General features: G+C 33.4%; 5 protein-coding genes and 1 non-coding gene across 13 annotated transcripts; 3 read left to right on the top strand and 3 right to left on the bottom strand.

Annotated features, from left to right (window-relative positions):
* Window positions 1-23: 23 nt before the first annotated feature.
* Window positions 24-3385, top strand: LOC140962163 (uncharacterized). Of its 5 annotated transcripts, none has more exons than XM_073421047.1 (9): window positions 24-123; window positions 353-478; window positions 1225-1305; window positions 1400-1488; window positions 1613-1687; window positions 1969-2030; window positions 2111-2176; window positions 2326-2511; window positions 3043-3385. In XM_073421047.1, exons 2-9 carry the CDS (start codon window positions 356-358, stop codon window positions 3132-3134), a joined length of 774 nt encoding a protein of 257 aa, XP_073277148.1. In that variant the 5' UTR covers window positions 24-123; window positions 353-355; the 3' UTR covers window positions 3135-3385. The 5 variants fall into 5 exon arrangements, with proteins under 5 accessions (XP_073277148.1, XP_073277149.1, XP_073277147.1 ...); XM_073421048.1 differs by having other exon boundaries at window positions 57-235; window positions 2332-2511; XM_073421046.1 differs by having other exon boundaries at window positions 57-235.
* Window positions 3386-5123: 1738 nt separating this feature from the next.
* Window positions 5124-7642, top strand: LOC140960839 (monooxygenase 2-like). Its single transcript, XM_073419138.1, has 6 exons — window positions 5124-5537; window positions 5627-5773; window positions 5862-5930; window positions 6321-6483; window positions 6588-6819; window positions 6917-7642. The coding sequence occupies exons 1-6, from the start codon at window positions 5458-5460 to the stop codon at window positions 7480-7482; spliced, it is 1257 nt and encodes a 418-aa protein (XP_073275239.1). The 5' UTR covers window positions 5124-5457; the 3' UTR covers window positions 7483-7642.
* A 358-nt stretch (window positions 7643-8000) lies between these two features.
* On the bottom strand, window positions 8001-10388 carry LOC140962026 (probable cinnamyl alcohol dehydrogenase 6). The gene is made up of 6 exons (XM_073420868.1): window positions 10154-10388; window positions 9714-9827; window positions 9386-9613; window positions 8892-9180; window positions 8410-8563; window positions 8001-8328 (listed from the first exon to the last, which is right to left on the bottom strand). Exons 1-6 carry the CDS (start codon window positions 10246-10248, stop codon window positions 8126-8128), a joined length of 1083 nt encoding a protein of 360 aa, XP_073276969.1. The 5' UTR covers window positions 10249-10388; the 3' UTR covers window positions 8001-8125.
* A 4403-nt stretch (window positions 10389-14791) lies between these two features.
* On the bottom strand, window positions 14792-14863 carry TRNAE-UUC (transfer RNA glutamic acid (anticodon UUC)). The gene has a single exon. It is a non-coding gene; the product is annotated as a tRNA-Glu (tRNA).
* A 2266-nt stretch (window positions 14864-17129) lies between these two features.
* LOC140960790 (uncharacterized) lies at window positions 17130-19501 on the bottom strand. Of its 3 annotated transcripts, none has more exons than XM_073419064.1 (3): window positions 19242-19501; window positions 18149-18604; window positions 17130-18027 (listed from the first exon to the last, which is right to left on the bottom strand). In XM_073419064.1, exons 1-3 carry the CDS (start codon window positions 19350-19352, stop codon window positions 17338-17340), a joined length of 1257 nt encoding a protein of 418 aa, XP_073275165.1. In that variant the 5' UTR covers window positions 19353-19501; the 3' UTR covers window positions 17130-17337. The 3 variants fall into 3 exon arrangements, with proteins under 3 accessions (XP_073275165.1, XP_073275167.1, XP_073275166.1); XM_073419066.1 differs by having other exon boundaries at window positions 18149-18656; window positions 19242-19497; XM_073419065.1 differs by having other exon boundaries at window positions 18149-18660; window positions 19242-19496.
* Window positions 19502-21373: 1872 nt separating this feature from the next.
* Window positions 21374-24364, top strand: LOC140961319 (uncharacterized). 2 transcript variants are annotated; one of them, XR_012172326.1, is made up of 3 exons: window positions 21374-21647; window positions 23102-23532; window positions 23640-24364. XR_012172326.1 is itself a non-coding variant. In XM_073419769.1 (3 exons), the coding sequence occupies exons 1-3, from the start codon at window positions 21567-21569 to the stop codon at window positions 24191-24193; spliced, it is 954 nt and encodes a 317-aa protein (XP_073275870.1). In that variant the 5' UTR covers window positions 21374-21566; the 3' UTR covers window positions 24194-24364. The 2 variants fall into 2 exon arrangements, 1 of the variants encoding a protein (XP_073275870.1); XM_073419769.1 differs by having other exon boundaries at window positions 23214-23532.
* The last annotated feature ends 3034 nt before the right edge of the window (window positions 24365-27398 follow it).

The raw sequence follows: 27398 nt of genomic DNA, 5'->3' as shown, positions 1-27398 counted from the left end.
CCGGGCTTTAAATTAGGGAAAGATAACAGAAAACAGTCGGGCCGTAACGAAGAAACTCCCGGAGCATAGGGCTTACCCTTCTTGGAGAGTAGTATCATTATCCTTTCGCGCACAAACCCCAACGTAAATCTTCTTTGCTATTGAATTTGACTTCATTCAATCCGTAAAATTGCATGAATTTATCTGTATCCAGATCTACTTCTCCTTTTTTGTCATTTATTAACTAATTAACGAGGTATGCTTTTAGTTTTTCTTCTTTTTTTCCTGTTTGGTGGAATTTATTTCCTGCTTCCTATTTATTTCTGATTTTATTCTGATTATCCTGTGATTCTTTGTTTTTTTTTTTTTGTAGAGCATGGATCGGTACCAGAAGGTGGAGAAGCCGAAAGCGGAGACACCAATTGATGAAAACGAGATTAGGATTACAAGCCAAGGCAGGATGCGAAGCTACATCACTTATGCCATGACTTTGCTTCAGGTACACATGCGTCTGCAAATTTTACTAGCTAAAGTATAGCAGTTGTTTGTTTGTAAAGTTTGAAAGACGAACTTTTGTTCTTGTTGGATGCTTACGGGATTTTCACTTACTTTTTGGGATGATTGTTTTTGCTTACTGTTGATTTTGATATCGTTTTTATTGTTATCCCGCTGCTGTTTTTAATTATATGATTATTTAATCATTTAATGGGCTGAATGTCAATTGTTTGGTTTGGAGATTCTGTTGCAGACACTTTTTTCGCACTTCTACCATTACAGGGACTTTATTCGGGGAAATTTTCTTAAAGAAAAAATTTTGAACTTCTGATTATGATGTTCACGTTGAACTTCGCATCGGTAAGGAATTGTGCAGTGCAAATGTTTTTCTACGTTGGTTGGATACTCCTTGATGTATAGTGTTAGTAAGGGGGTGTGCTTATGTTGTGTAAAATATTTGCTGTTTTTTGATTGATGCGTCCAGTCTGTTGAAATTTCTCACATCATGGACAATCATTCTGTGACTACATGATAAACTTACTGTTGAGCTGTTAGTATAAAATTTTTGTAAGGTGAAGCTTTATACATATATATATTGTTCACTCGATAACGATATTTTCATGCATTCTGCTTTATGTAACTTCTTCTATTTTAATTAAATTGAAATGTCATCTCTTCTATGAACGATTTTTGAGAAATTCCTCTGAATATCCTTTCATATCTCCAACTCACATTCACAACACAATGTAGGAAAAGGATCGAGATGAAATAGTGTTCAAAGCAATGGGTAGAGCTATCAATAAAACTGTAACGATGGTGGAACTAGTCAAGGTTCTGCTTTTCTTATAGTTACTTTCTGTGAGTATCAATTTTTTTTCCAAATTTCCGAGTGCTATCTTAATATCTTTGTTATTGCATAATTCAGAGGAGAATTGTCGATCTTCACCAAATTACAGCAATTCAGTCCATCGACATTACTGACACCTGGGAACCCCTCGAGGAAGGCCTCCAAACGTAAGGGTTTTCCAAATTGTGAGGGAATCGATGTTGACATTTTGAATTTAATAATTTTTCTGCTGGAAATTTTCTTGAATGTAACTACGTAACTGGTCTTCACAACGTTTGGTCATTGCTGCAGCCTTGAAACCACAAGGAAAGTGTCTATGATCACAATTACTCTCTCAAAGAAGGAGTTGGATCAGACAAATCTTGGGTGAGTTGTTTCCAACATTCCTCTGTAATGCTTGCTTGTTCTTTTATGTTTGCAATTCCATGTAAAGCTAATGACAATCATATCATTTACTCTTTTATTGCTCTTTCCCTTGTTGAAGAAAATTTGTATTCAACATGAGTTGGTGTCTCAATTACTTGGGGAAAATACATTATGATCATCTTCTCAAAATATTTGAAGTATGTCACTTTGCGGAGTATGTTCAGTTTCTGAACCATAGATATCTCTGTCTCTTGCTAAATTCTGGCCGGTTTGTGAATTAGGTACCAACCTCCAATACCAGCTGACCAGGTGAAGGTGTATACAGAGTTCAACTATGATGGAGGTGGTATTGTGTTTTTTTTCATGTGCTCGATCTTCTTATGCTAAGGAGAAGCATATATTTTGATATGTTTCACTGTACAGAGGGTTCACCTTCAGGACGAGGACGAGGAAGAGGAAGATTTGGTAGAGGAAGGGGGAGGCCCAGAGGTCCATCTGATATTAATATGATCTTTTGTTAAAATAAGTTAGGCTTATCTGAAGTGTTGGGATTCTGACTGTCACTGCAGTAGTATAATCTATTAGTGGAAGTTGAGCGGTGGTTTTTTTGGGTTTACAACTTATATGTTTTATGCCAGTTGCAGGAAATGACTTTGCATCTGCTGAATATGAAGATGAAGGCTATGAACGGAATCGCAGTTATACCAGGGGTGCGGGACGAGGAAGAGGTCGCAATTTCCGTGACCGTTTTAGGGGAGGTTACAATAATCCTTCAATGGAGCCTCAGAATGATACTGAAGGCTATGATCAAGAAGCACCACGAGGTCTGGCTCTTTAAGAATTTTTGAACTAAATTTATTATTTTGCTGTCCTGTAGAGAAATGTTTGAACTAAATACTCTAGATATCGGCCCCGGCACTTGTTACCCACAATGTTGACCATGTTACTCATTTAATTCTGTGATGCAAATTTCTTTATCAATGCCCAACTAAAAACTGTTAGATAAATTTTGATTGGAAAAATTCGAATTGTGTGGATCTCTTTATGGAGACGAAAATTGTGTTGATCTCTGCATATTGGTGAACGTACTCAACATTTCAATTTGGACAAGGGAATCATCTTTAACGTTACAAAAGCATTTGATATGTAAAAGAGGGACAAATGTTCTGCCTCTATTGATCTGTATAATAGATGTTTTGGTTAGGAACAGACGCACAAAGGATTGGAGACAAAATGATCCATACCCCTTGAATTTCTATTGACCATCTTTTTTCATCATCTTGATTCCAATTTCCTTTACTAGCAACATTAAGTATAGTGATTCACTGTGTCCGATGGAGTTTCCTTTTCTGCAGGTCGGGGAAGGGGGAGAGGGAGGGGCTCTCGTGGCAGGGGTCGAGGATTCAGATCTAATGGACCAGTCCATGCTGTTGCTGGAATGGATTAGTTTTCCAACCATGGTGGCTATCTGTGGACAGTCTGATAGTCAATGCCCTCATGCAATCTGCCCCAATTCCATGTTTTCTTGTTCGCTTTCTTTGTCATTATGTTTTTTCAGGTAGCAGTTATCTTACGATGTTGTGTAATAACTAACTTGAGCCATATACGTGATTGCAGCATTTTTGTTTCAAATATTTGTTTTATTACATGTGTTACAGTACACTTGAGAAAATTTAATAAATTTGTTATTGACCTATAGTAATGGAATACAAAATGATAAGCAGAAAATGAGACCAACATCGTCTGCTGTTTGTTTTCTTATTCTGTGATCACCTCTTTTTCCTTCTTGGCCTCTTATGTTTTGACACTAGCTATGTATATCGGTCTCATCTGTCGGCCTTTCCCGTGTCAGTACATATACAGGCATTGTTTGGTAAGGGTGATAATATCCGATAGATAATAATTTGTACCATGTTTTCCTTGTTTTTTAATCGGCCCACAAATTCCATTGATTGTGAGGAAATATGGAAGTGGTGTGAAAATAGATCCCTCGCCTCCCGGGGTTTCGTGCTTTTTTTTTTTAAAGTTATTTTTAATCAATTTTAACGTTGGAAGTTAATAAGTTGTTGGGTGCAATAATTGTCCTTGCTTGGTAGAGCGATCGAACCGTGGTGTTTGAGCTGCTGTGCGGTTTAAAATATTTGAGTTGCACCATTACCACCAACTATAGCTTTTGGTAAAGCAGCAAGCGCTCAGTCTTACAATTGGTATCAGAGCCAAGGTCACGAGTTCGATTCTCATTGATTGCAAGGAGTGCAATTATTGGGAGTGAGATTGTTGGGTGCAATAATTGTCCGTTCTTGGTAGAGCGATCGAACCGTGGTGCTTGAGCTGTTGTGTGATTTAAAAGATTTGAGTTGCACTATTACCACCAGCTATAACTTTAGGTAAAGCGGTAAGCGCTCAGTGATATACAAATCATTGAAAACTTTTGTTAAAATTAGAAATTTTTGGTGGTAAACTTTCTTAATATTATTTATAATGAGTTGAAATTAATTTTTTTTAGTTCGATTATTTGGATATTTGAAAATCCGATACATCATTAAAAAGTGTTAGTTATTCTACATACACCCCTTACTCTCTGTGATACTAGTTATTCTGCATACGCGATACGTGTGTGTATAGTTTTTTTTTATCATTATCGATGAACTAAAGTGAAATTTGACAAATTATGGAGAGATCAAATTGATAAACTTACACATTAATCTAAACTTTTTTTAAAAAAAAATTCTTATCAAACTCAATTCATCAATATATTTATTAAAACAAGAAATTGAAATAATAATTAGAATAATATAAATTATTTCGTGTAATACTTACATCGTAACATGATGGGTTTTTTAAAAAAAGTACATAATGATTCAGTAAGATGATGAAAATGAAAATGTTATTTCATTAAATATTTTTTTATCGATTACAATAATATAATAACAATAATTATTATTATTTTAGTCAAAGAAAAAAGGACTATCACTTTAATAGTTTAATATCACAACGGAGTTGGACAAACATTTCTAAAAAAAAAATTTAAATAAATAAGACAAACATGATTCATGGTCAAACTTGACCAGCTCCAATAACTATTACGTTTACCGATTTTCAAGATGATTTTAAATCTTTCTGTAACTTGATCATGATAAATGTTTCATTTTATATATANTATATATTTCAACATACAACGGTAGAACTGAGTTATGATATAATATTAAGATTGAGACTTTGACATAAGTCAATCTCTAAAGTTAACTCAATGAAATAGGATTGTACAAGTACATATACGAGATTTTTAGATATTTTATCCAATCGATATGGAACAACTAACATGCATGACCAATGATTTAACAAAAAAAGTGCTGAGTCTTAATAAAACGGTAATAAGCTATTATATATTAATTTGAGGAGTTTCACAGTAATTTATCGAGAATTCTCTCCTGGCGGCTCAGCATAACATTTTGGTATTCAACCGGCGGCCATGTTTTCTGAGTCAAAGCATGAATGCTTACACCAAATTGTTTTCCTAAACTGTCACAAAAAATTCATAAAATTAGTTAAAATATTCCTCCCATATATTTCCATAAATCAAACGGAGTGGAAAATAAGGTGGTTCATATTTGATGCGCTACAAATTCTCAAGAACAGGAGCTTAACTTCTACGAACTCTATAAATTTAGCTACTTAATATATTCGAACCAATTACTTCATCTTCCAATTCTGCCAGCCCACTGTCTGAAAGATATCTCCCAGGAAACATTTCGGACAAGATCAATCTAATGGACCCGGCGATATGTGAAGATATTGTTGTAGTTGGGGCTGGAATTGCTGGTCTGGCCACGGCCTTGGGACTTCACAGGTATCTGCATATATTCAAATTCGAATGGCTAAAATTTGGTTGCCACTGTTTTTTTTTTTTTTTTGGTACTAATGAAATGGTTTTCAAAGATTGGGTATACGGAGCCTGGTGTTAGAATCATCTGAGAATTTAAGGATTACGGGGTTTGCGCTGACGATGTGGACAAATGCGTGGAGGGCGCTGGATGCACTTGGGATTGGAGATTTGCTGAGAATTAGATCTGTGCAAATTCAAGGGTCTGTCGCCAAATACTGTCTCTAGTAATTTTTTTTCCTTTCTGATGGAATATAAAACAAATAAATTGTTCTTTTGATTTCAATGCAGTTATCAACTTGCTTCTGCGAATATCAACCAGACTACTTCTGAGAGATCCTCTGAGGCAAATGTCAAATTGTGAGTTTTCACAGCTATTAAGTTGTTTCAAGAATAACAGGATCATTTTAGTAGTTGATTTCGATGTTTGTCTTTGTTTCGTCGGGGATTTGGCCTCGAATGCACGCTTGCTTATTATTATTACCTTCATAAGGAAGTTTATGTGGCTACACCGCCGTTGTTTTGTTGGATATTACAGGAAATGGAATTTGACGAGATTAAGACCAAACTTGTATATACATAGTTTAGTCGCTATGATAACGTAAAATAAACGTAGAATCCAAATATATTTTTTACAATTTTTAACCATAATTAGTCCATTTACATAGTTGGTCGACAAAGCGAAATCTTGATCGTAAATATACGAATAGAATCCAGATATTTATTTTCAAATAACCATTTATTTTACAGCAATTTTGAAAACCGATGTGTGAGAAGGAAAGATTTATTAGAAACCTTGGCGGGTGAATTGCCAGAGGGAACCATCCGATTCTCTTCAAAAGTTGCTTTGATAGAAGAATCTGGGAAATTCAAACTAGTGCATCTTGCCGACGGATCGGTTATAAAAACTAAGGTATCTTCGAGATGTCCTCACAAATCATGTCATTCGTATGAGCGCACACAATTTTTTTGGCAAGCAAAAATCAAGAATTCTTGCTGTTTTCATCCTAAACTCAGGTGTTGATTGGGTGTGATGGAGTGCATTCTATTGTAGCAAAGTGGTTGGGGCTTCAAAATGCAGTCAGCTGTGGGAGATCATCAATAAGAGGCTTCGTAAACTACCCGAATCCACACGGGTACGAGCCGAAAATCCACGTGCATTTGGAGGGAGGCGTGCGATATGGCCTTATTCCTTGTAGTGACAAGAGTGTGTATTGGGCATGCACTTTCGATCCAACCATCTTCAAACGTGAGTAAACATGTTTTCTTATACGTACTTTCCTGGCATTTCTACTCTCAAAGATTAGATTTTTACATAACTAGGATTTTGTGTTTTTCGATAACAGATGAAGGGGACGAACCAACCCCCTCGGAAATGAAGCAATTCGTGGTGGCCAATGTTCGAAGTGCACCAATGCAAGTATCCAACGTAGTAGGGAGGACCGAGCTAGACTTTATCAACTATGCTCCTCTGAAATTCAGACTACCTTGGAACATTTTACTAGGAAACATTCTGAAAAACAACGTTTGTGTAGCCGGGGACGCGTTCCATCCTATGACACCGGATTTAGGGCAAGGCGGATGCTCCGCTGTGGAAGGGGGCGTAATTCTTGCTAGGTGTCTTGGTGAGGCTTTGTTAACAAAAACAGAAGGACAAGAGCAAGCAAAAGATGATGAATTTGTGAGAATTGAAAAGGGGTTGGAGAAGTATGTCAAAGAAAGGAGGTGGAGATGTTTTAGTCTCATTAGTATTGCTTACTTGTTTGGTCTGATTCAACAAAATGAAGGGAAGATGATTAGCTACTTGAGGAAGAAGTTTTTGAGTAATTATTTTGCGGTGACTATGGTGAAGATGGCTGATTTTGACTGTGGGGAGTTGAGTGTTCCGATTCCTTCAAGTCAGTCAGATTAGTGATTTTAAATTTTTAAAATATGCTGAGTGTGAGTCTAGTCTATGACCATGTTGATTGATACTCGAGGAAGAATAAGTTGATGTCTGAAATCAGTCTTTATAATTTTATTTATTTTGATGGGCAAGTGATTGTCGATATAATGAAATTTTTGTTTTCTTTCGAATGGATTGAAATTAACTTGTAACAATGTACTTGGTGTAGTCCTTCATGCCATGTATGCCAATAAAAAAATAGTGTTTTGGAGATGAAGATAGATGAATGAATGAATATTCACATCATAGTTTTAAGTCAAAAATCCAATTTGAATCAAAATCGAAATGCTTGACTTAGATTTATATTTCAGTTATCGGATCTATCTATTAGATTAATGGTTCATATATGTTCTTTAAAAATTTCTTGACTTTTTTGTATTGGAGATAGTAAACCATGGTCCATGTGAGAGAAAAGTTTGAAAATGATTTGAAAATGATATATTATCGGAACTAAATGATTGAGTTCAAACCTTGAGGATGCGAGCTCCTCTATGACTCAAGATACATATAAAAGAAGTTGCAATTACCAGTAGATAAAACAAGTGTGAATGATTTGAGAATACAGAAAGTTACAATAACTAGTTCACATGATAAGCCATGGAATTCTTCTCTAAAGGTTCGAAGATTCGCCAGCGATATCGATCACGAAACGATACTTGACATCATTATGGGCGAGGCGATCCAACGCTTCATTGATTTTTTGGGTGGTGACAACCTCAATGTCACATGTTATGTTGTGCTTCCCACATAAATCCATCATCTCTTGTGTTTCTTTAATGCTACCTATCATACTCCCTTTCACCACTCTTTTCCCTAACAAGGAAAAGAGAATATAAAATATATTTATACAAGTGAAGGTTGAGGAATACTAATTTGTTTGGGATGCTTACTTACCAAAAATCAATGGGAAAGATGGAAGATCGATGGGCTTATCCGGTGCACCAACAATCACCAGAGTCCCGTTCACTTTCAATAACTCCAAGGTTGGTCCAAGGGAGTGTTTGGCTGATACTGTGTCCAAAATAAAATCTAGGGTCCTTTTCTTGGACTGCCCCACATAATAAGTAGCATTGAATTATATTAGTTGTTAGAAAGTAGGAATCCATCATTTTTAAAATTTTCAAAGTAAAGAAATGCATGCATCAAAGAATACTTCCAAAGCTTACTCCCGTAAAGGCTTTAAACCAACTATGCCAGATTATTTTTACCGCGAAATTGATCTCTTAACCATCGAACCGAATAAAAACTGCTAAAAATCGAAGATTTGCATACTAATTTACATGGAATTTATCGAACTAATCATATATTGTGTTCTATGCTTTTTCTACACGATTCGTTTAATTTATGCACGTAAAAATAGAGTACGGGGAACGAACCAGCATTTGTTTAGGATTGGTACTGAGAATGAAATCATCGGCACCTAGTCTCTCTTTGGCTTCTGTCTCTTTGGAGGGAGATGTGCTAATGACAGTTACATGATGGCCAAAAGCCTTTGCAAATTTGACAGCAACATGGCCTAGGCCTCCAAGTCCAACTATGCCTACTCTTTTCCCACTCGAATCCACCAAGTTATTGTCTTTCAAAGGACAGAACACAGTGATTCCAGCACACAAAAGAGGTGCCGCGGCATCCATCGGCAAGCTCTCCGGCATTCGTACCACGTATCTTCGTCACAAATCACAATGTGAACATATAGTTTTCTCCGAAAGTATGTGTCAAAAGTTTTAAACTCCAAAAAACCGTAGATCTCACATAGCTAAATTAAAATCAAATCGTTATTCTAGTGTCTTCTTAACCGAGTTAAGTTGGGACTGATTAGCGTCAATGATCTGCAACAAGAAATTTCAGAGTAAACTCAATCAGAAATTACCTATGATCTGCGACAAGAAAATCGGAGTAGCCTCCATAAGTGATGGAGCCATCCCAGAAGATGCCATTGTATGTGAACTGAACTTGGTCGCAGTAGTTCTCTTGTTCTTCCTTGCAACACTCACAATCCAGACACGTAGCAGCCAAGCACCCCACTCCCGCCCGATCTCCCACATTGAACTTGGTCACATTGCTCCCCACTTTCGTTATAATCCCAGTAATTTCATGCCTGATTTAACCAACCATATGCCGTTATATTAGCATACATTAGATTAAAAACGTTATTTTCACGAGTCGAAGAGTTCCAAAAAAAAAAAAAAAAGAATTACCCGGGAACAACAGGGTACATGGTAATTCCCCAGTCGTTCTTGATATGGTGGATATCTGTGTGACACACCCCACAATAAAGAATCTTGATGGTGACGTCATTGATCCCATTTTCTCTAAGCAAATTATATAAAAAGAAACACAGTAAAATTAACATGGAGACAGTTTCAGGTGGTCATTTAAATGCATTAACTAATTACGCTGTTGTTTCCAATCGATACGGTAAAGATCATTTCCCAGATTACGACTAATTACACAAAAATGCTAGCTTGTCCAATTCTCATGAAATGGTCTGTATATCAAGCTTAACTCCGACTTCATATTTTTCGATACAAGATCTCACAAAAAGAAGCTGTTAGTTTATCAAGAAGCGAAGAATCATGAATATTGGCTTCATCAGCGAGACAGCGACAATAATCACATATTAATCAAGTGAAGATACCTGCGTTTGAAGGTGTAAGGAACTACGTTGCCGGAGGAATCATGAGCAGCCCAGCCGGAGACAGTCTGCGTGTGATTTGGAGTTGTTTGGGCCATAAAAAAATGCACAAGAAATCAGAGGATTTCGATTATGGAGTTCAAAGCTCTGAGTTTTGGATAAATAGTGGAGAATAAACGGGGAAGCTAACACCCTTTTTATAAAAGAATGCTGTATGGGGAAGCATACGTTTGTTTTAATAATGTGTGAAACCAATACCAAAAATACTAACTTGTTTGCTTTTATCACATAAATTAAAAAAAAATTATATTTTATTTTATTTTATTATTTAAAAATTATTTATTATTTAAAAATTATAAATAATTTTCAAAATTATAAAATTATATATATATATATATATATTAATGAAACGGACGAGCATTATTCAATGTACAAGTCCATTGGTTAGTGTCTGGCCCCATCTCTTCCACTGTATTGGCAAAGAAAAAACAAATTGTATTCAAATGTGGTGGTGTGATTGACAGTGCTTTTAGTCAATGCTTAGTTTAGTGGTGTGGCAGACATTTTGTATGACGTAAAATATTCTTCTTTTTTAACTTACTAAAAACTAAAAGGGTACTTATTATTTTTTATTTTTTTATAGATTGGTGGCAAAAATTTAATATTTTGTTAAAAGAGGAACGAATAGATCTCTTGTGATGCCTGAAGTAAATATTATAACTATAAAATAGTATTGATGGCATTTTTGTAAATAAGTTGAAAATTATTCAATTTATTTTGATGGCATTTTCGTAAATAAGTTGAAAAATAATGAATTAATTTTAAGGACAAAATGGTAATTAGTGGCATATCTTGCTCATATGAAGTCCAAATGATTTGAGATTTGGATATAACATAGAAAACTCAAAGATATAGAAGTTTTATGTTTTGAGTTTTGGAAAATGTGATCGTTTGACTGATCCAAAGAGATATACCGATGTTAAAATATTAAATATTAAATATTATATTATATTATTTTATTTTATTAATATAATATAATATAATATAATAAAAAAATTAATTAAAAAAATAAATAAAAGATTGAGTCGGTGAAATTCATATTTCAATTCCACCGAACTCAGTAGAAGGCATAGAAACAGACGAGAAGTGAGAGAAAAGAGTTGATACGATTTTTGATTTTCTTTTTGATCGTGCGATTTATCGATTTATCCAATCGACGAACCGACTTCAATTCTGAGATCGTTGACACAAGGTCTTCGATTTGATGTATAAATTTTATAGTTTTGGTGATGTTTGAAATTCGTCGATTTTTGGAATAGATCCGATAAATTGTTAAATCATACTGAAATTGAAGATTGTTGAATAGTGTATGATCTTAACGAAGTAGAGAAGATTATAGTGATGTTGTTTTGAATTATTCCTAATTTGTTTCAAATTAGAGATTTTTAATCGTTGAATTGAGATTGAGGAGTTGTTTGTCAGTTGTTATTAATTCTGATTATATATTCGGAGTCTACGAAGTATAGACTACACGTTGATATAAAGTTTTCATAATTTGACGGATGTTGTAGAATAGCCTATTATTTGAAGTTAAATTAATTAGGGTGTATTTGATGGTAGTAATGTGAATTAAATACACTAGAATATTAAATTGATGAACGATAAGAATTTATAATCGAGTTTTATATTTTGTTGAATTAATTGTTGTTGGGCTATTTGATGTTATATAATAGTGAGGCTGTTATGCTTGTATTGATACGGTGATAATGATCTGATAATTGTTGTTGAATTATTTAGATACAAGACAAGCATCAGGATCAAAGAAATAGCCAGATTATATATATACTCGATTATCAGGTACGTGTTAACGTACGAACATATGTTGTTATTGTTTAGTATTGATGAATACTATTGTGTTGAACGATGATAAATCACTGGTATTGGGTGATTTGATATTATATATGTTGTTGTTTATTATCGTTGATATTGTTGGATGTCTTTTATTGGGAGACGTCACGTTGATGTTGTTCATTCGACGATATTACTGTCGCCGGTGTTGGGGTGCGACGTATCGTTGATGTTATTCGTTCGACGATATTGCTGTCGCCGGTGTTGGGGTGCGACGTATCGTCGATGTTGTTGTTGCAGTAGTATGGGAGTGATGACGTTGATATCGTTGGTGGTTGGATTGTCCAGAGACAGCAAAGTGATTATTTCTGTTATCATTCCAGTTATATTTTATATTGTTGATAATATAACTGTTATGTATTACGATGATGATTGTTGTGTATGCTCACCCTTTGGGGGCTGTTTCTGTTGGACAGGTTACAGGACTATGCTGTGACACATGATAGTGGTGAAGGATTAGGTGTGTCTAGTCAAACAGTCTTGTAGTTGATAGTAGATAGAAACAGTATAGTTTTTTGTCTTACTTGAGTTGTATGTGTGTATGTATTATACTGTTTCTGCTGCATTGACGTAGATAGTGTGGTGATTGCACTATTTTGTCGTATATGCATTATATTATTACGTCGTTGAAAAGAAAATTTTTATGCATATGACGTCACATGTTGTATGATTACGTGGCGAGGTTTGGGGCGCCACATCTCTTGTGAGACGGTCTTACGAATCTTTATCTGTGAGATGAGTCAACCATACCGATATTCACAATAAAAAATAATATTCTTAGCATAAAAAGTAATACTTTTTCATGGATGACCCAAATAAGAGATCTGCCTCACAAAATACGACCTGTGAAATCGTCTCACACAAATTTTTGCTTAGAGGGTATTAAACTACACGTGATTTATATGTTGTTTATTTATTCACTTCCTGAGTAGAAAATTAAGGTTAATTTAACCCAAACATAATCTTTTTCACAAAAATTTATACGGTCTCCTGAGTCATCTTTTTGATACAAATATTTTATTTTGATCACTCATAAAAAAATATTGTTTTTATTATAAATATGGAGAGAAATCTTGAGATAGTATCACAAAATCATACTTTTTTTTCACATGAACAATATTAAGTTCGATATTATGAGTTGTATAATAATTAAATCAAACTAATAAATTGTTTTCCAACTATCAACCTAACTTCGCTTGCACGTGAATGCTTCATTTAATGAGATCAAACTCTTAACTCTCCCAATTATTATATGCAGATATATCGGATCCGAAATGGAATCTCGTGTCCCTTGTGACTCATATAAAATGCACCATATTATTAGTAATATTTATATCTGTATTATATTATTAAATTTAAAAATAGAGTAACTAATTTTTATTATCATGATCTGTTTTAGTAATTATATATATTAATAAAATGTTTAAATTTTAATGTAAGTAACATGTAGCTCAGCGGATAGAATTTTTGGTTTCTATACATCAAGTTGTAGGTTCAATTTCTATTTGAATATTTTTTTTCCTTTTTTTTTATTCATATATAAAAATTAAAATGTAATCTCTCCCTATTTTTATAATTATATTTTGATCTTCATTTAAATATAATTCAGATGAATTATAAAAAATATTATACAAACATCAAACGCGTGCGTCGGTGCACTAGTTATCTAGAATTAGCCGATTAAGTCTTAACTTTTTGGGTAAAAACACAATCTTTTTCAAATTAACTCGTCACAATTATATGGACTTCATTTTTTTCGTTATAACAAAAATATATAGCTAAATTTATATATGTAGTAACATTTTTTCTTGTTTTTTAATTAATATATCCTTATTAGCTAACTTTTGGAGAATGTGCAACAATTTTTTGAATAAATGAATATGGGTAAAATAGAAAGAAAAACATTAATTAAGAAAATCACTCTTTCGGTTCAATATATATATACTCATTCGTGTCTTCTCATTAATTAAGAAAATTAATCCGTCGGTCCAATTTTGACATTAATTAAGAAATTTACTGAAAAAAATTTAATAACAAAATATTTCCTTTTGTCCTTAATGAATTTTTTGATATGATATACAAAAATTGATGGAAATAGCTAAAATATTTAATTAAAATATGGTATAATGGTAAAATAATGAAGAAATAATATTAAGTATAGGCACTATGTTCAAAAACCAAACCAAACCAAACAGTTTTATTTGGGTCAAATTTTCGATCAATCACGGTTTGAATTGATTTTAAAATCAACTAAAACAAAAAAAATATATAGTTTTGTTCAAGTTTTAGATAAAAATAAACAGAACCAAACCCATCACATTAATACGAAAAATTATGTAATAAGTTTTGTTAATTTAGTATGATTTTTCTTGGATATAAAAATATTTTATTTGATTTTTATTTTGTATGAATTTTGTAAGCTTTTCAATTATATTAATAATTTATTTATTGCATATTTTAATCCACATAAACATAACCACAACTCACAAGTCCACAATCCTAAAAATATAGTTTTTTTATGAGTTCCCAAAAAATAACATAACTAGCATATGACAAAAACTTGTGTGAGACGGTCTCACGGTAGTATTTGTGTGACGGATTTTTTATTTGGGTCATCCATGAAAAAGTATTACTTTTTATGCTAATAGTATTACTTTTAATTGTGAATTGGGTAGGGTTGACCGGTCTCACAGATTAAGATCCGTGAGACGAAGAGTTTAATATACAAAAAAATTCCATTGCCGGGAATCGAACCCGGGTCTCCTGGGTGAAAGCCAGATATCCTAACCGCTGGACGACAATGGATTTATGTACGTTTTGAAGTTCAGTAAAATATATATTATATTAGATGTGCCTCATATTTAATCGAGAATAAGAAATTGGACTCAAAAATCAAACAGCAAAACTCAAAAAAATACATTTTCGGATACATGTCGATCCAATAGATTTTGTTGTCACCTTTCACTAAATAGGTTTCAAATAACACGTTGAAGGATATGATATTCGACTTGAATGAAAGAGGGTACGGAAAGATTTTTTGGATACAATTAAATAAAAATGTGTGGGGATTTTTTGGATTTGGGGATGGAGGCGGGTCTAGTAAGTAGTATCATTATATTCACACCGACTCAAATATTTGATTAAATTACAATATTTTTTTTTAAAAAAAAAGAGTACTCGAATGCCCACATGTATCATTCACAATTATTTTATTTCATCTCACTCAAATTTAGTTTTCCACAGAAAAAAAACCTCAGAATTCGGGATTTGTGTTGCATGAAGAATTTTGTGTATATAATTCACATTGCCATTTTGAATACAGTAAATGCAATCATGTTCCTTAAAATTATTATTATATGTGCATGTATGTATTTATTTAATTGTATAAATTATATTAAAGCCTATGAGATCATTTAACGTGTCAATTTTGTAAGATGAATATCTTATCTGATCCGACTCATAAAAAATATTATATTTTATGTCAAAAATATTACTTTTCACTCTAAATATAGATCATCATTCAATTTCATATAAGAGTATTGAGTATTAGGAGGAATCAGCTCATAGGGCAATCCAAAAATGGGAAATGGTGGTGGCGGTGGTGACAGCATACCCGAGATGCCTGTTTTTAAATTATCAGCAACAATACTTAATGCTCGAAGTGATGAAAATATATTGGTTGCAATAATGAGCGTCAAAATAAGACACAAACTCATCAATTTGATATGGTTTAACTAAAAAAATTCAGATTTGGGTTTAAGATTTTCGAGTTCAGGTCAGATCGGGTTGGACTCGATAGCCGACCCGAAAAAAAAAATGATTGAGGGTTAGATTGGGTTCGGTTGATCTGAAAATTTTAAATTTTTTTTTAAAAATATAATTAATAAATATGGTCTATATTTTTATATATTATATGTTTGAAAAAATATTTATTGTATATTTATATCATAAATTTTCATAATTTAATATTTATTTTGAACATTTTTTATTTTTAATAATTGTTTATTTGATTTAATAAATATAATTTATTTTTTTACAATTAGATTTTCAAATTTAAATTATACGAGGGAGATTTTGTTATCATTTATTTAAATTATTATTTTTTTAAATTAAAAAAAATTCAAATTCAAGTTGATTAGGGTTTGAGTTCAGAATTTTCGGATCGACTAAGATTCGAGTTGAATAATTTTTTAATAATATTAATATTCAACCCAACCCAAACAGTCGGGCTGGGCTTCATTACCCAAGCTCTACACTAAAGAATTACCAGAACCCAAAGACTGCCCGGCGGGGCTGAAGAAAACCCAGGAGCTGCGGATACGGCGGTAGCAGTCGCAGAAGACTGAAGACACCTGTTCCGAATTTCCCCTAACAACGGAAGCCCACGCAGCTGGCCGCCGGGAGTCAGGGCTGTTAACTCCAGCATTGTCGGCGGCGGTATTGAGTGAACTACGCGAGTGATCCGTCGCCATTACTTTTACATTAACCCGAAATACGAAAACCCAAATCGAAAAATGAATCCTTATGCTAGAGATATATGGAAATACACGAAACAAGTCCTCCGAATACCTTGAGCATGAGAGTGTCTGTTAAGAGAATTTGATGTCGCAAAGGCTACGTGGGTTATAAGAACAGAAAAGGAATTTACCAAAAAGGGCAGACTACAGGTTTTTTCTCTTTTTTTTTTTTTTTTCCAACATGATGTAATCGGCGTTCGTAATATTTTGGTACACAGTAAATATAAACTAAGTGGAATAAACTCATCGATGCTAAAGAAGTATTGGGTGGGGTATAATTTATAACCATTATCAAATGTTTACCTACTTCGTCCACTAGTACACACATATATCAGGCAAAAAAGCTGACTTTCTTTTGTTTGTTCACATAATTTAGCCGGCTAGAATTCAACTCTTTTGAAATTTATGCCCCTTTTATCGAAATATTCTTTAAAGAGCTATTCACTGATACATGATATATGAATCAAAAAGATCTTTTGAGATGCTAAAAGTAGTTATGATCATGTTGAGAGATGTGAAAACATATTTTTACAAAATAAGATAAGATAATAATATAATAATGATGATTTTATTCTTAAAATAAATATTAATTTTTTAAAAAGCATATTCAAATAATAAGAACAGACACTAGCAATGTCCCCAATATAGGTGTCTGCCATATGCCCTAAACATCCAATTTGTATAGCCAATGAAATACATCACCAATCGCAGCAAAATGATAAGCATGGATATGTCAAGAATCAAGAATAAACTGAAAATCGGTCACAGGGACCAACTTGATCGGAGCATTAAAGCTGAAAATTGAGTAGATTCATCCATCACATACATCAGAGCTGGCTGTAATTTAAATCTTTTGCCAAAGTTTAAGTTCAAATATGTCTCAACCTGGAAATGATCCCAACTTTTCCGGCCTTGTAGCGACCCTCCTAAAGTCAAGCCCCACCCGAATTCATCTTCAGGGGTATCACACATTGTCACCGCCCATTGGAAATATCTGGGGTCTGAGTTTTTGGTCTCGATCCAGCCTCCAATTCTTGTGTTCTCGTCCAGTTCTGAGTTGACCATCAAAGCAATAGATCCATCCGAGAGGCGTCCTTCCTGGCTTGTAGGACTATCTTCCACTGCGGATATCTCTGAAATTCTATTCCGTCTGAATGCGCTGATCGGGAGAGCCAATGCACCAAGACTAATCCTTTGACTCGATGATCTAGACAATTGGTGCATGCCCAGAAGGGAGAGCTTTGTGCTTCTAGAGAGTTGCCAAACAACTCGACCAAAAGTGCTCAAAGAAAGTGTAATTCCAGCAGGATGAACTTGTGTTCGTAGACCAGAAACAAACTGAGCCAACGAGGCAACAACATTTGACTTTCTCACCGTTATACCAATGGCACTGTCGCTATGTTTATTCAGAAGAGGAGGACCAAATTCAGAATAATCGGTAAGGGCCCTTTCCTACATAAGAAAAATAACTTCAAAAATGTCACTCGGTGATCACCAATTTATTAGATTCTGATAACATGAAAATGAGTGATATGTGGCAATTGTTGTAGGATGCCAAATTAAAAAACTTTACCTGATGAGAATCTGTTGCAACTTCAACATCTCTGCATCGTGCACCCGTTGGAATTGCAACTGCAGAGAACCAATTTCTAAAATGTGCTCCATAGAAAACTTTTGTAAGTGAAAGTGGCCCACCAAAAGAATCACCTTGCCCTTTTTCACTGGCCGTAAACTCTGCCAGAAATATATCTTTCTCCCTAACAGCAGTTTCAAACGTGAATCTTGCATCAACACCCGTCCTAATTCCTGATCTTTGTAATACATTACATTTATGTACGTCAACTCCATCCATGATGAAGAATCCGCCCAGCACATCCACCTTTCCTCTCACATGAGTACTCGCTTCCTGAAATGGATTTCCCTTGGAAGATTTATCGAAAGTGATGATCCGTTCCACCTTGTCTTGCCTGTCCCTGAGCTTCATGATATCTGAAAAAGCTTCTCGTTGCAACCGCTTCAAGATTTCAATCTGTAAATCATATCATTTGAACGGCTGTAAGGCCCCATCATATAGCTTGTTTCTACCTACGGAAACAATATACTCGTCAACCCATAAGCTCCATGTGTTGAAACAAGGAGTGCAAAATTGCATCATCTAGAATGACTGCCATATTCACTAATGAATCAAAACCTGAATGGTTTCAGCGGTGGAAATATCAAACGATGAATAAGTTTGCTAGTACACTTGAGCTATACTTTTTACATCAAACTCTTTTCTAGGATTAAATGATATGACAGATGCATTTAAGCTCCATTATTACAGTTGTTAAATTATCACTAAAGTAAAAAAACAGACCCAGCAAAAAACTGATTTGATCCTTCCATACTCAGTTCAAATTTCTCACAGGGAAATCCATGTAATTATCATTGAGAATACATAAGAACACGTCTGCGTATTTTAGAGAGGAATCAATTATGCAGGTCCATGAGCAACGAAAAACTAGTTTCTAATCAAGACACAATAAATGAACACCCGAAAACTCATCAAGCACACCGTTTCACACACACACACACACACTCTACAAACAAGTGAAATTTCATAAATTAGATCACATAAACCATCATCTGAACAATAAATCAAAATATGCAGGGGAAAAAAGTATTACCGGACTTCGGTGGTCAGAATCCTTTCGCCTACTAAGGAGATTGTGAGCAAAATATTGAGTAGATTTCGTAAATTCTTTCAGCTTACCAACCACTGTGGCATCTGGGTCCATTTTCGATTTCCAAATCCTTCGCCAACTTTACATCTGAATCACAATTGCAGTATATACGAGCTTTTCCACAACGAGCTCTGAACTTCCCAAATGGTTGCATTGAAACCTAAATCACGTTTTTCCCATTTTTATTTAAAGAGATAAAGATTTTTCCTTTTTTTATTATTTCATACAACCACTATTCTTCACTAAAAAATTGTTTTATATAATTAATATGAAAAAAATTTATGGGATTTTAGTTTTAAGGAGTTCAAACCCATTGATTTGAACACTAATATGATGTTAATATTAATGTGGGTGGCACGTAATGTGGGCGTTCACCGTTACTTCTTATTCTTCTTTTTTTAAAGGAGAGTGATAGCATGGCACATCCCATTAATTACATATATTAATATTTTATATATACATATGTATATTATTTAATTTATTTTAATAAGATGAATGAGTCGATAACGAGATTTATAAATAATGAGTGTTAATGTTAAAATGAATATGGTTGAATAGATATGTTAATATAATGTGTATGTGTCATGTGGATCCTATGATTTGTGATGAGGTGGTGGGTGTTAACGATAAAGAATGCGGATGTCCTAATAAGAAATATGACATAAATCAACGTGTTTCTCGAATTATGAGAACCGGTTCCCCAAATTTTCTTGAAGTAATTTTTCACCTTTGAATTAAGCGTTAGCATTCATATTTTATCAACGAGTTTGATGCGATTAGTTGGCATATTATGGTAGTGATTGTAAATACTTAAAAAATAGTTATTATAAATACATTATGGTTGTATTTGAAAATGCGCAAAAAATTATAATAAACTTTCTCATTATAAATTTGCAAAACTTAAAAAGTTTATTTTTAAAACGTTTATAAATATTATCTACAACAATAAGCAATATAATTGAATTCGAGTCTAAAATTTTTACCACAAAGACTTTTACTTAGATAATAAATTTNCGAATTAGTCGAATAAATAAGACAGTAACGACAACCATCATCATCTCTAATATAACGATAATCGACATCTAAGACCAATTTCCAAGTAAGAACTTCTAACCATAGAATGAAATTTCCTTTGCTTCAATTCTTTTATATCAAGAAGCAAAAGATGCATCAATATTTTGTTGTGATCTAATAATTACATTTGTTTGACCATCATTTGCTAGATATGAAAAAAGGCTAACTTCAATCGAGTGAGATATACTAATAATATTAATGAAGCACAACCAACAAACCTTGGTCTTAATTGCGTCACATGGAAAGAAAATAAAAATGTCCACTAGTATTGATTACGACGAAAACACAAAGTTTGTGTTTGAAATGATATATTTGATTTTTTATTTGAATTCGATGTGAATATATATTTTAAATTACATTTATTTGAAAGTATTTGAAATTCATTATAATTATTATTGAAATTGTATGATTTTATATCAAGTGGATATTGTTAAATGTCTTACATTAGTTGTATCAAGTCTTTGAAGTTGTATATATAGACTTGGACAATCCCTTTTGAGCTAGCTTTTGAGGTTGAATTATGTTCAAGTCTTAATCTTAACAAGATATCAGAACCAAGACCTACCGTCATGTGTTGGACTATCCTATGAGCCACCTGATAATTTAAATTCATGTTCTAGTTGTCCATTCATGGATACGATGAGGTGTGTTATATGTCTCACATTGGATAGATTAAGTTATTGAGAGTTGTATATATGGATTTGAACAATTATTCTCTTGAGTTAATTTTTAAGATTGAATTAAATCAAAATCTCAATATTTCACAGATTTGAATTCACTTCAATATTATTGATCTCAATAAATTTAAAATCAATTAATTTCAAATTCATATATTAAATTTATCGATCCGACTTAAAAATTATTTTCATCAATAAGTTTTTTCTAACAGTATTTATGGGCCTAACCCGTCGGTAACTAACCCACAAACCCAACGGGCCCAAATATAAAAGCGAAAATCGCGTTCTATCTACGCATATTAATATGACCCTAACCCTCCTTTTCGCCGCCATCCGAGTGAAATTTTCGTCCAGCCTCCAATTTCGTTTGTCGGCAGATTTCGTATTTTCTGATTCTCTTTCGAACAATTAATCCAGGAATTTCTTTCCTGATCTAAGACCGATCCGTTATTCAGCCCTAAAATAGTAGGGGTTTTGTATTTTCTTCAAATCTAAGATTCGATCTCGTATCGTAGGTATGTCTCGGTGCTTTCCCTACCCGCCACCAGGGTATACACTGAGCAGATCCAGCGAAGATTCCTTGATCGAATCGATTAAGGTTTGTTGAATGGAGAGCCCTGATTGATTTATGCATGAGCATGATCGATTTTAATGTTCACGGGTCTCTGTGTTCTTTATGTATGGGGTTATGAGGTCAATGTGTGTATTTCAAAGAAAAAGATACCGGTGTCGAACGTGCACTGACTGATATCTGGGTTTTGTTAACTACAAATTTTATTTAAAATCTAGAATCTGAGATTCGTTTATAAATTCGGACTTAAAGCCATTAATTGATCCTATACATGACTATGATTCCGTGATGTGATTTTTTGAGAATTTTATTTATCTTACGTTAACGGAAGTCATGAGAGAGGTTTCGAATCAGGATTTTTCGTTGAAGAATTGGTTTTGGCGATGGATTTCTTTGAGATTCTTGTTGTTAATAAGAACTTTATTAAGCTATTTTCTGAGCTTTTGGAGGCGGATTTGGGCTTATCATAGCATCACTTCTGATTGGGATTTTGAGTAATTGAGACGATGAGATTTCTCGGAGAGGTCTATTTTAGTGGTTTTCATTGCGGTGGAAGCTCGTGATTGAAATGGGAAGATTGACTTAGGTTCTAGGAGAGCACTAAGGCACACGTGTCCTGGGGCCTAAGCAAAATCATTGAGCTACGCAAAACAAATGTTCATTTGCTTTCAAATAAACGGATATTAACTTTTGATTTCACTTAAAATTCATATTCATTTTGTCAGGCACGTGCTTAAATGTGACTTGATCTATTGTTTTTGGATATGCGGAAAATTACGACATTGGAGGATAGACAAACTGCCAAGATATGCGCATAATTGTCAAGGTGTGCCCCTCATTGAAGGGCTGCCTGCACCTTGGCAAACCCCTAGGCACTACAAGAGCTATGTCTTGTGCCATGAGTTTATGTGTGTCCGTGTATTTCCATGTTGTTTTTTTGAGTGGAGCTATATCTGTATTTTTATGTATGGCTTTTGTCAAGAAAATCCATATGATGCACAAGGATTCTTGGACATTACAGTAGCACCAAGAATGTTCACAATGTTCGGAAGGATATTATCTTTCAGAGAACCTGGAAAGTTTTCGTTAGTGCTGCAAAGCTTGTGCTTTGTTCATCATGTGTTCTTTGGTGTGAGATTCCGTGAGTTGTGCTATAATTGATAGTGTTTCTCCCAGTTGTTCACATATATTTAAAGTTTGTATTTTGAAGAGTAATTTAGTATAAGATTTGAAGGGTTCAATAATCAGTAGTAATTTATCTTTTCACACCTAATTGATACATTTGTTTTTTGTCGTTTACTGTGTAAATAAGTAGGTTCATAAATTACATTTGCGATCTTTTTTTTATTATTTTATATAGCAAATACGGTTTTTATGAAACGATACAAGTCATTGAGAGGTTTGTTTGTTTTGGATAAGCATAGTGCAATCCCAGCTTAGAGCTATTGACCATGCCACTAAGATGCTTATCTGGGTGCTAGGCTTAATTATGAATGATCTATGTTTGGAGTGCACTATTCATGCTCTGAGGTGACTGTTCATTTCCTTGGCCAATATCATCAACTCTAAAACTGCTATTTTGGTGCTCTAAAGCTCCAAAAAGAAAATAAGCAAGCCAAGGAACAAAGGAAGGAGAGGAGAAAAGAGAAAAAAGAGAGAAGAAAAGAGAAGGCTGAGAGAAGGAAAGAGAGGAAGGAGAAGACAAATCAGAACTCAGATAAGTATGATATCTTAAAGGAACAACATGGCAAGAATTTTTGGGCAAATATCGATCATTTGGAAAAAAGTGGCCTCACTGAGGAGCATGAGCAGCCTATTTGTTTGCACATTCCTAGCACTTCCTCGGAAAGCATCGAAAATAGCACCAAAAGGAAGAGAGACTTCTCCCCCATTGATGGCAAGTGTGGCCGTGGTAAGTTCTTTTTTCTCCACTTAACTAATTTCCATACCTTTCGGTCATTGGTTATAATTCATTACCTTTTGTTTAGTTCTTAGTTTTGCCTCATTGACGTGGAACAGGCAATATTATCAGAATACGGGTGGCCTCAAAGAAACAGAATTTGTCCAGTTCGTCAATTGATGAACATCTCTGCTCTACGTCTGGGAGGACCGACGTACCTACCCAAAATAAAGATGAAATTGGTCATAAAAGCAAGCAAGAAGCCATTTACATCCCGACCGAGGGGACCAGAAAATTTGATCAGGGTCTTACTGCTGGAACTGAAAAGGAGCCTATCTGTTTAATTTCTAAGAATGATACTGGTGCTCCTGGCATAACTGGAACCTCACCTGTGCCTGATGTGGTTAGGTCCTCTATCCAAAAACGGGGATTAAAGTATAACAAGTTAATTGAGACATGGCTACCGCCACAGCTCGAGGATACATGTCTTGACACGCATGATATAGATTGGCTCTTCATTGGCAACAATCAAGGCATCCAGGCCGAGAAAAGGCTGAAAGTGGTATGCAATAGCGTGCCCTGCTCAAGCAGCTCAACATTGTGGCAACCTCATGCACGCTATTTACCTGAAGTTGATGTTCATGCTTTGCCTTTTACGGTTCCATTTGCCTGAGTAGATTTTGTCTCCTCTCGTAAATCATTGGAGTTAGATTGTTTACCTAGTGCATGAGCTAGGAGCAGATAACATGTTGGAAGAATGGTGTCGGTGAAATTGAATTAGTTTGTGACCCGAGGGCACGTTGCTTATTCTTTATGTATATCCGTTTGAGTGGTCGGGTTGTTAATATTAGTTGATATCGAGTTATTTGTGGGCTCTAATTTATGAACATCTATAAAGCATAAAAATATTGATCAAACCAAAAATTAAGCTGCAACTTTAAAAAGATGTGTGTATTTCAACTACCTGATTGATTTTAAAAGAAATTTCAAGTCGCTTGTCTGCGTCGAAATTTAATATAGTGGTCTAAGTTTTTATTATTTAATTTTTTTATAATAGAGCCAAAAAACTTAATATAGTGGTATGTTTTTATAATTAGATATGTTAATAAAACATCAAAAGTTTCATTTAAAATACATATGATTGAGTGAATAGAGTATCTATTTCCTGTCGTATATTTATTTCCCAAGTATGATGTTGCAGGTTGAATGCCTAACTTGTTTTTTTCGTTATTTTTTTAATTCATTATATAAAAATATCCGTTTAGTCGATCATTATTGTTTACGATTATAATATGATCACCATTTAAATATAAATCAAATTACTTATAAAAATATTTTATAAACACACATTTGTCAATAATAATAATAACTCTATGAGCTTGTCATTTAATTTCATATTTAAAATATGGTAAAATTTTTATTTCTTTGTAACGAAAAACCAACTTTTTTGTAAAGCTGTCCAAATGGGTTAAACTCATCAAGTCAATCTCTCACCAAATGGTGGGTTATGAGTCAACCCGCTAGGACTTGCCTAATATAACTAAAATAATTAGGCATGTCTCGTCAAATAGTAGGTTGTGACATGTTTTGAGTTGGTTCGACTCGTTAGTCCATTTTGACGACTCTATTTTCTCGTGTTTATAGGTTCTCATGGTGCTGGAATTTCTATTATGAAAAATGAGAGCATGTTTTTAGTATTGTGGATTTTGAGTACAGATGTCGATGAGACAGAACAAAAAGAGTGTTTGTCATCACAATTTTTGTCTCCAAATTATATCTCGGTTCCCACGCTCTTCATAGAAAAACTTGGAATTTGCGTTACTCGATTCTACCTAATTGGAGATTCCTCATTCCCGAATCCACGACGAATTATAACTCCATCTTTGCTTCAAATAGCCATTGAGTAGGTCAATAAAGTCTCAGTCGATTAATCCATAGAGAGTTTCAACTTTCAAGTACAAATTATGCTAGTTTTTTTTTTTACGATATTAACTATTGAGATGGAAGAGATTTTTATTTATTTGTTCATATTTTCTTATGTTTATTTTTGTTAGAAATTCTCCAAATCCACGGCAGACAAATTTTCTATGAAATTTATAAAAATAAAAATATATATACTCACTAACTCACTAATATTTTATTAATATTTATATATATATTTTAAAAACTCAACTAATATTTGGTGTGTTATATTATTATTAATATAATAAATACTATATTATTATTCTTATCAAGACGGGTTCGGGATGTAAATAACATCCTCGTACTCGTCCGATACGTTTCTGGGATTTGAAAAAATCCCCGAACCCTAATCCATGCCCGAATAGCTCCCCATTGCATAAAAAATTGTCTCTACAATCAAATGAAGGAATTAATAAAAAAAACAAAAATATTAGATGGAAGTTCGAGTTTCCAATAATGTATCCCAATTTTCGGCCTAAACTTTCTTATGATGAGCAATTCAACGTCTGATAAAAAAAAAAGTATGACTTGATTATATTTCATCTCTTGAAAAAGTTTAACAATAAGTATAACATCCCCATTGTTTAGATGGAGAGAATAACCTATGATATTATTATATATTCTAATTCATGAATATTGCTATTTTTTTAATAAAAATTTTAAAAACAAATGAACTATATATCTGTTGAATTTCGACATTTATTATAAAATCACATGGCTTACTAGTAGCACCAAAATAAATATCTCATATTTCTTGAACTAAAATGATCGAGACACATATTTAAATCATACATACATTACAAAATATGATAAATCACACAACAGTGCTACATTATAAATCATATTATTTGGATATATGATTTTTTATATACAATATAATTGTTGACATTAAAATTTTATATGATTTATTTGATATTGATATTTATTATTTATTATTATGTAACATTGTTAATATTTTTATTTCAAATCTCAAATATTACTGTTGCTGCTTTTTTAATATTTTATGAATTTTTAAAAAATTTGGCGGATTGAGGTTTCCCCAACATTGACGGGCCGTCCTGACCCCACATAGTTTAATAGAGGACAACGATAGGACGACTCGTCTGAAAACTCTACATCACACCTTGATAGGCTGATATATGATATTAATTATAATGACAAAAAATTGTGTGAGACGGTCTCACAGGTCGTATTTTGTGAGACGAATTTTTTTTTTGGGTCATCCATAAAAAAGTATTACTTTTTATGCTAATAGTATGACTTTTTATTGTGAATATCGGTAGGATTGACCCGTCTCACAGATAAAAATTCGTGAGATAGTAGACCTGTTCAATTATAATTAAATAATATAAATAGTATATAATATAAGAGTATATTATTTACATTTTTTTTAAATACACTCCATATTTTCATTTATAAAATACCTACATGCCATCAAATGACTTTTTAAAATCTCAATATAAACATTATAATGTCTTTTTATTATGTTTCCTTTATTAAATATATAGAGAAGATTTTACCTTGAATAATTTTCTGTAAATATGATGAAAATTAGTTTAATTAAAATATTGACATCTTAATATTTTTTGTAGCGCAACAATTATCAGCAATTTTTTTCCTTGAAAATATATTGCAACAAACTTCAAGATAATTTATTGTTCTTCAAAAATATATATATATATATATATGATTCGACCTTCAATTTTCACTAATCGGTAAATCCTCGGTCATGATCTTATAGTTTCCAACTACTAATTCATAGTTTTTAGACTAAAAAATGAGTGTTCGGGGAAACTTATACATCATAGTATGCGATAAATTACTATTTGTTGCCAGTTTATTTTTCTATATTTTAATAATATAATTTAAAATGTATTTGGTGTAGCGGTTATCTGAATTAGGAAATGTTGGATCCG

Source organism: Primulina huaijiensis, chromosome 16 (assembly GCF_012295235.1).
Source record: "Primulina huaijiensis isolate GDHJ02 chromosome 16, ASM1229523v2, whole genome shotgun sequence".
NCBI classification, from domain to species: domain Eukaryota; kingdom Viridiplantae; phylum Streptophyta; class Magnoliopsida; order Lamiales; family Gesneriaceae; genus Primulina; species Primulina huaijiensis.
Note: the sequence above shows the minus strand (reverse complement) of the source record. Positions and strands in the feature narration are given on the sequence as shown.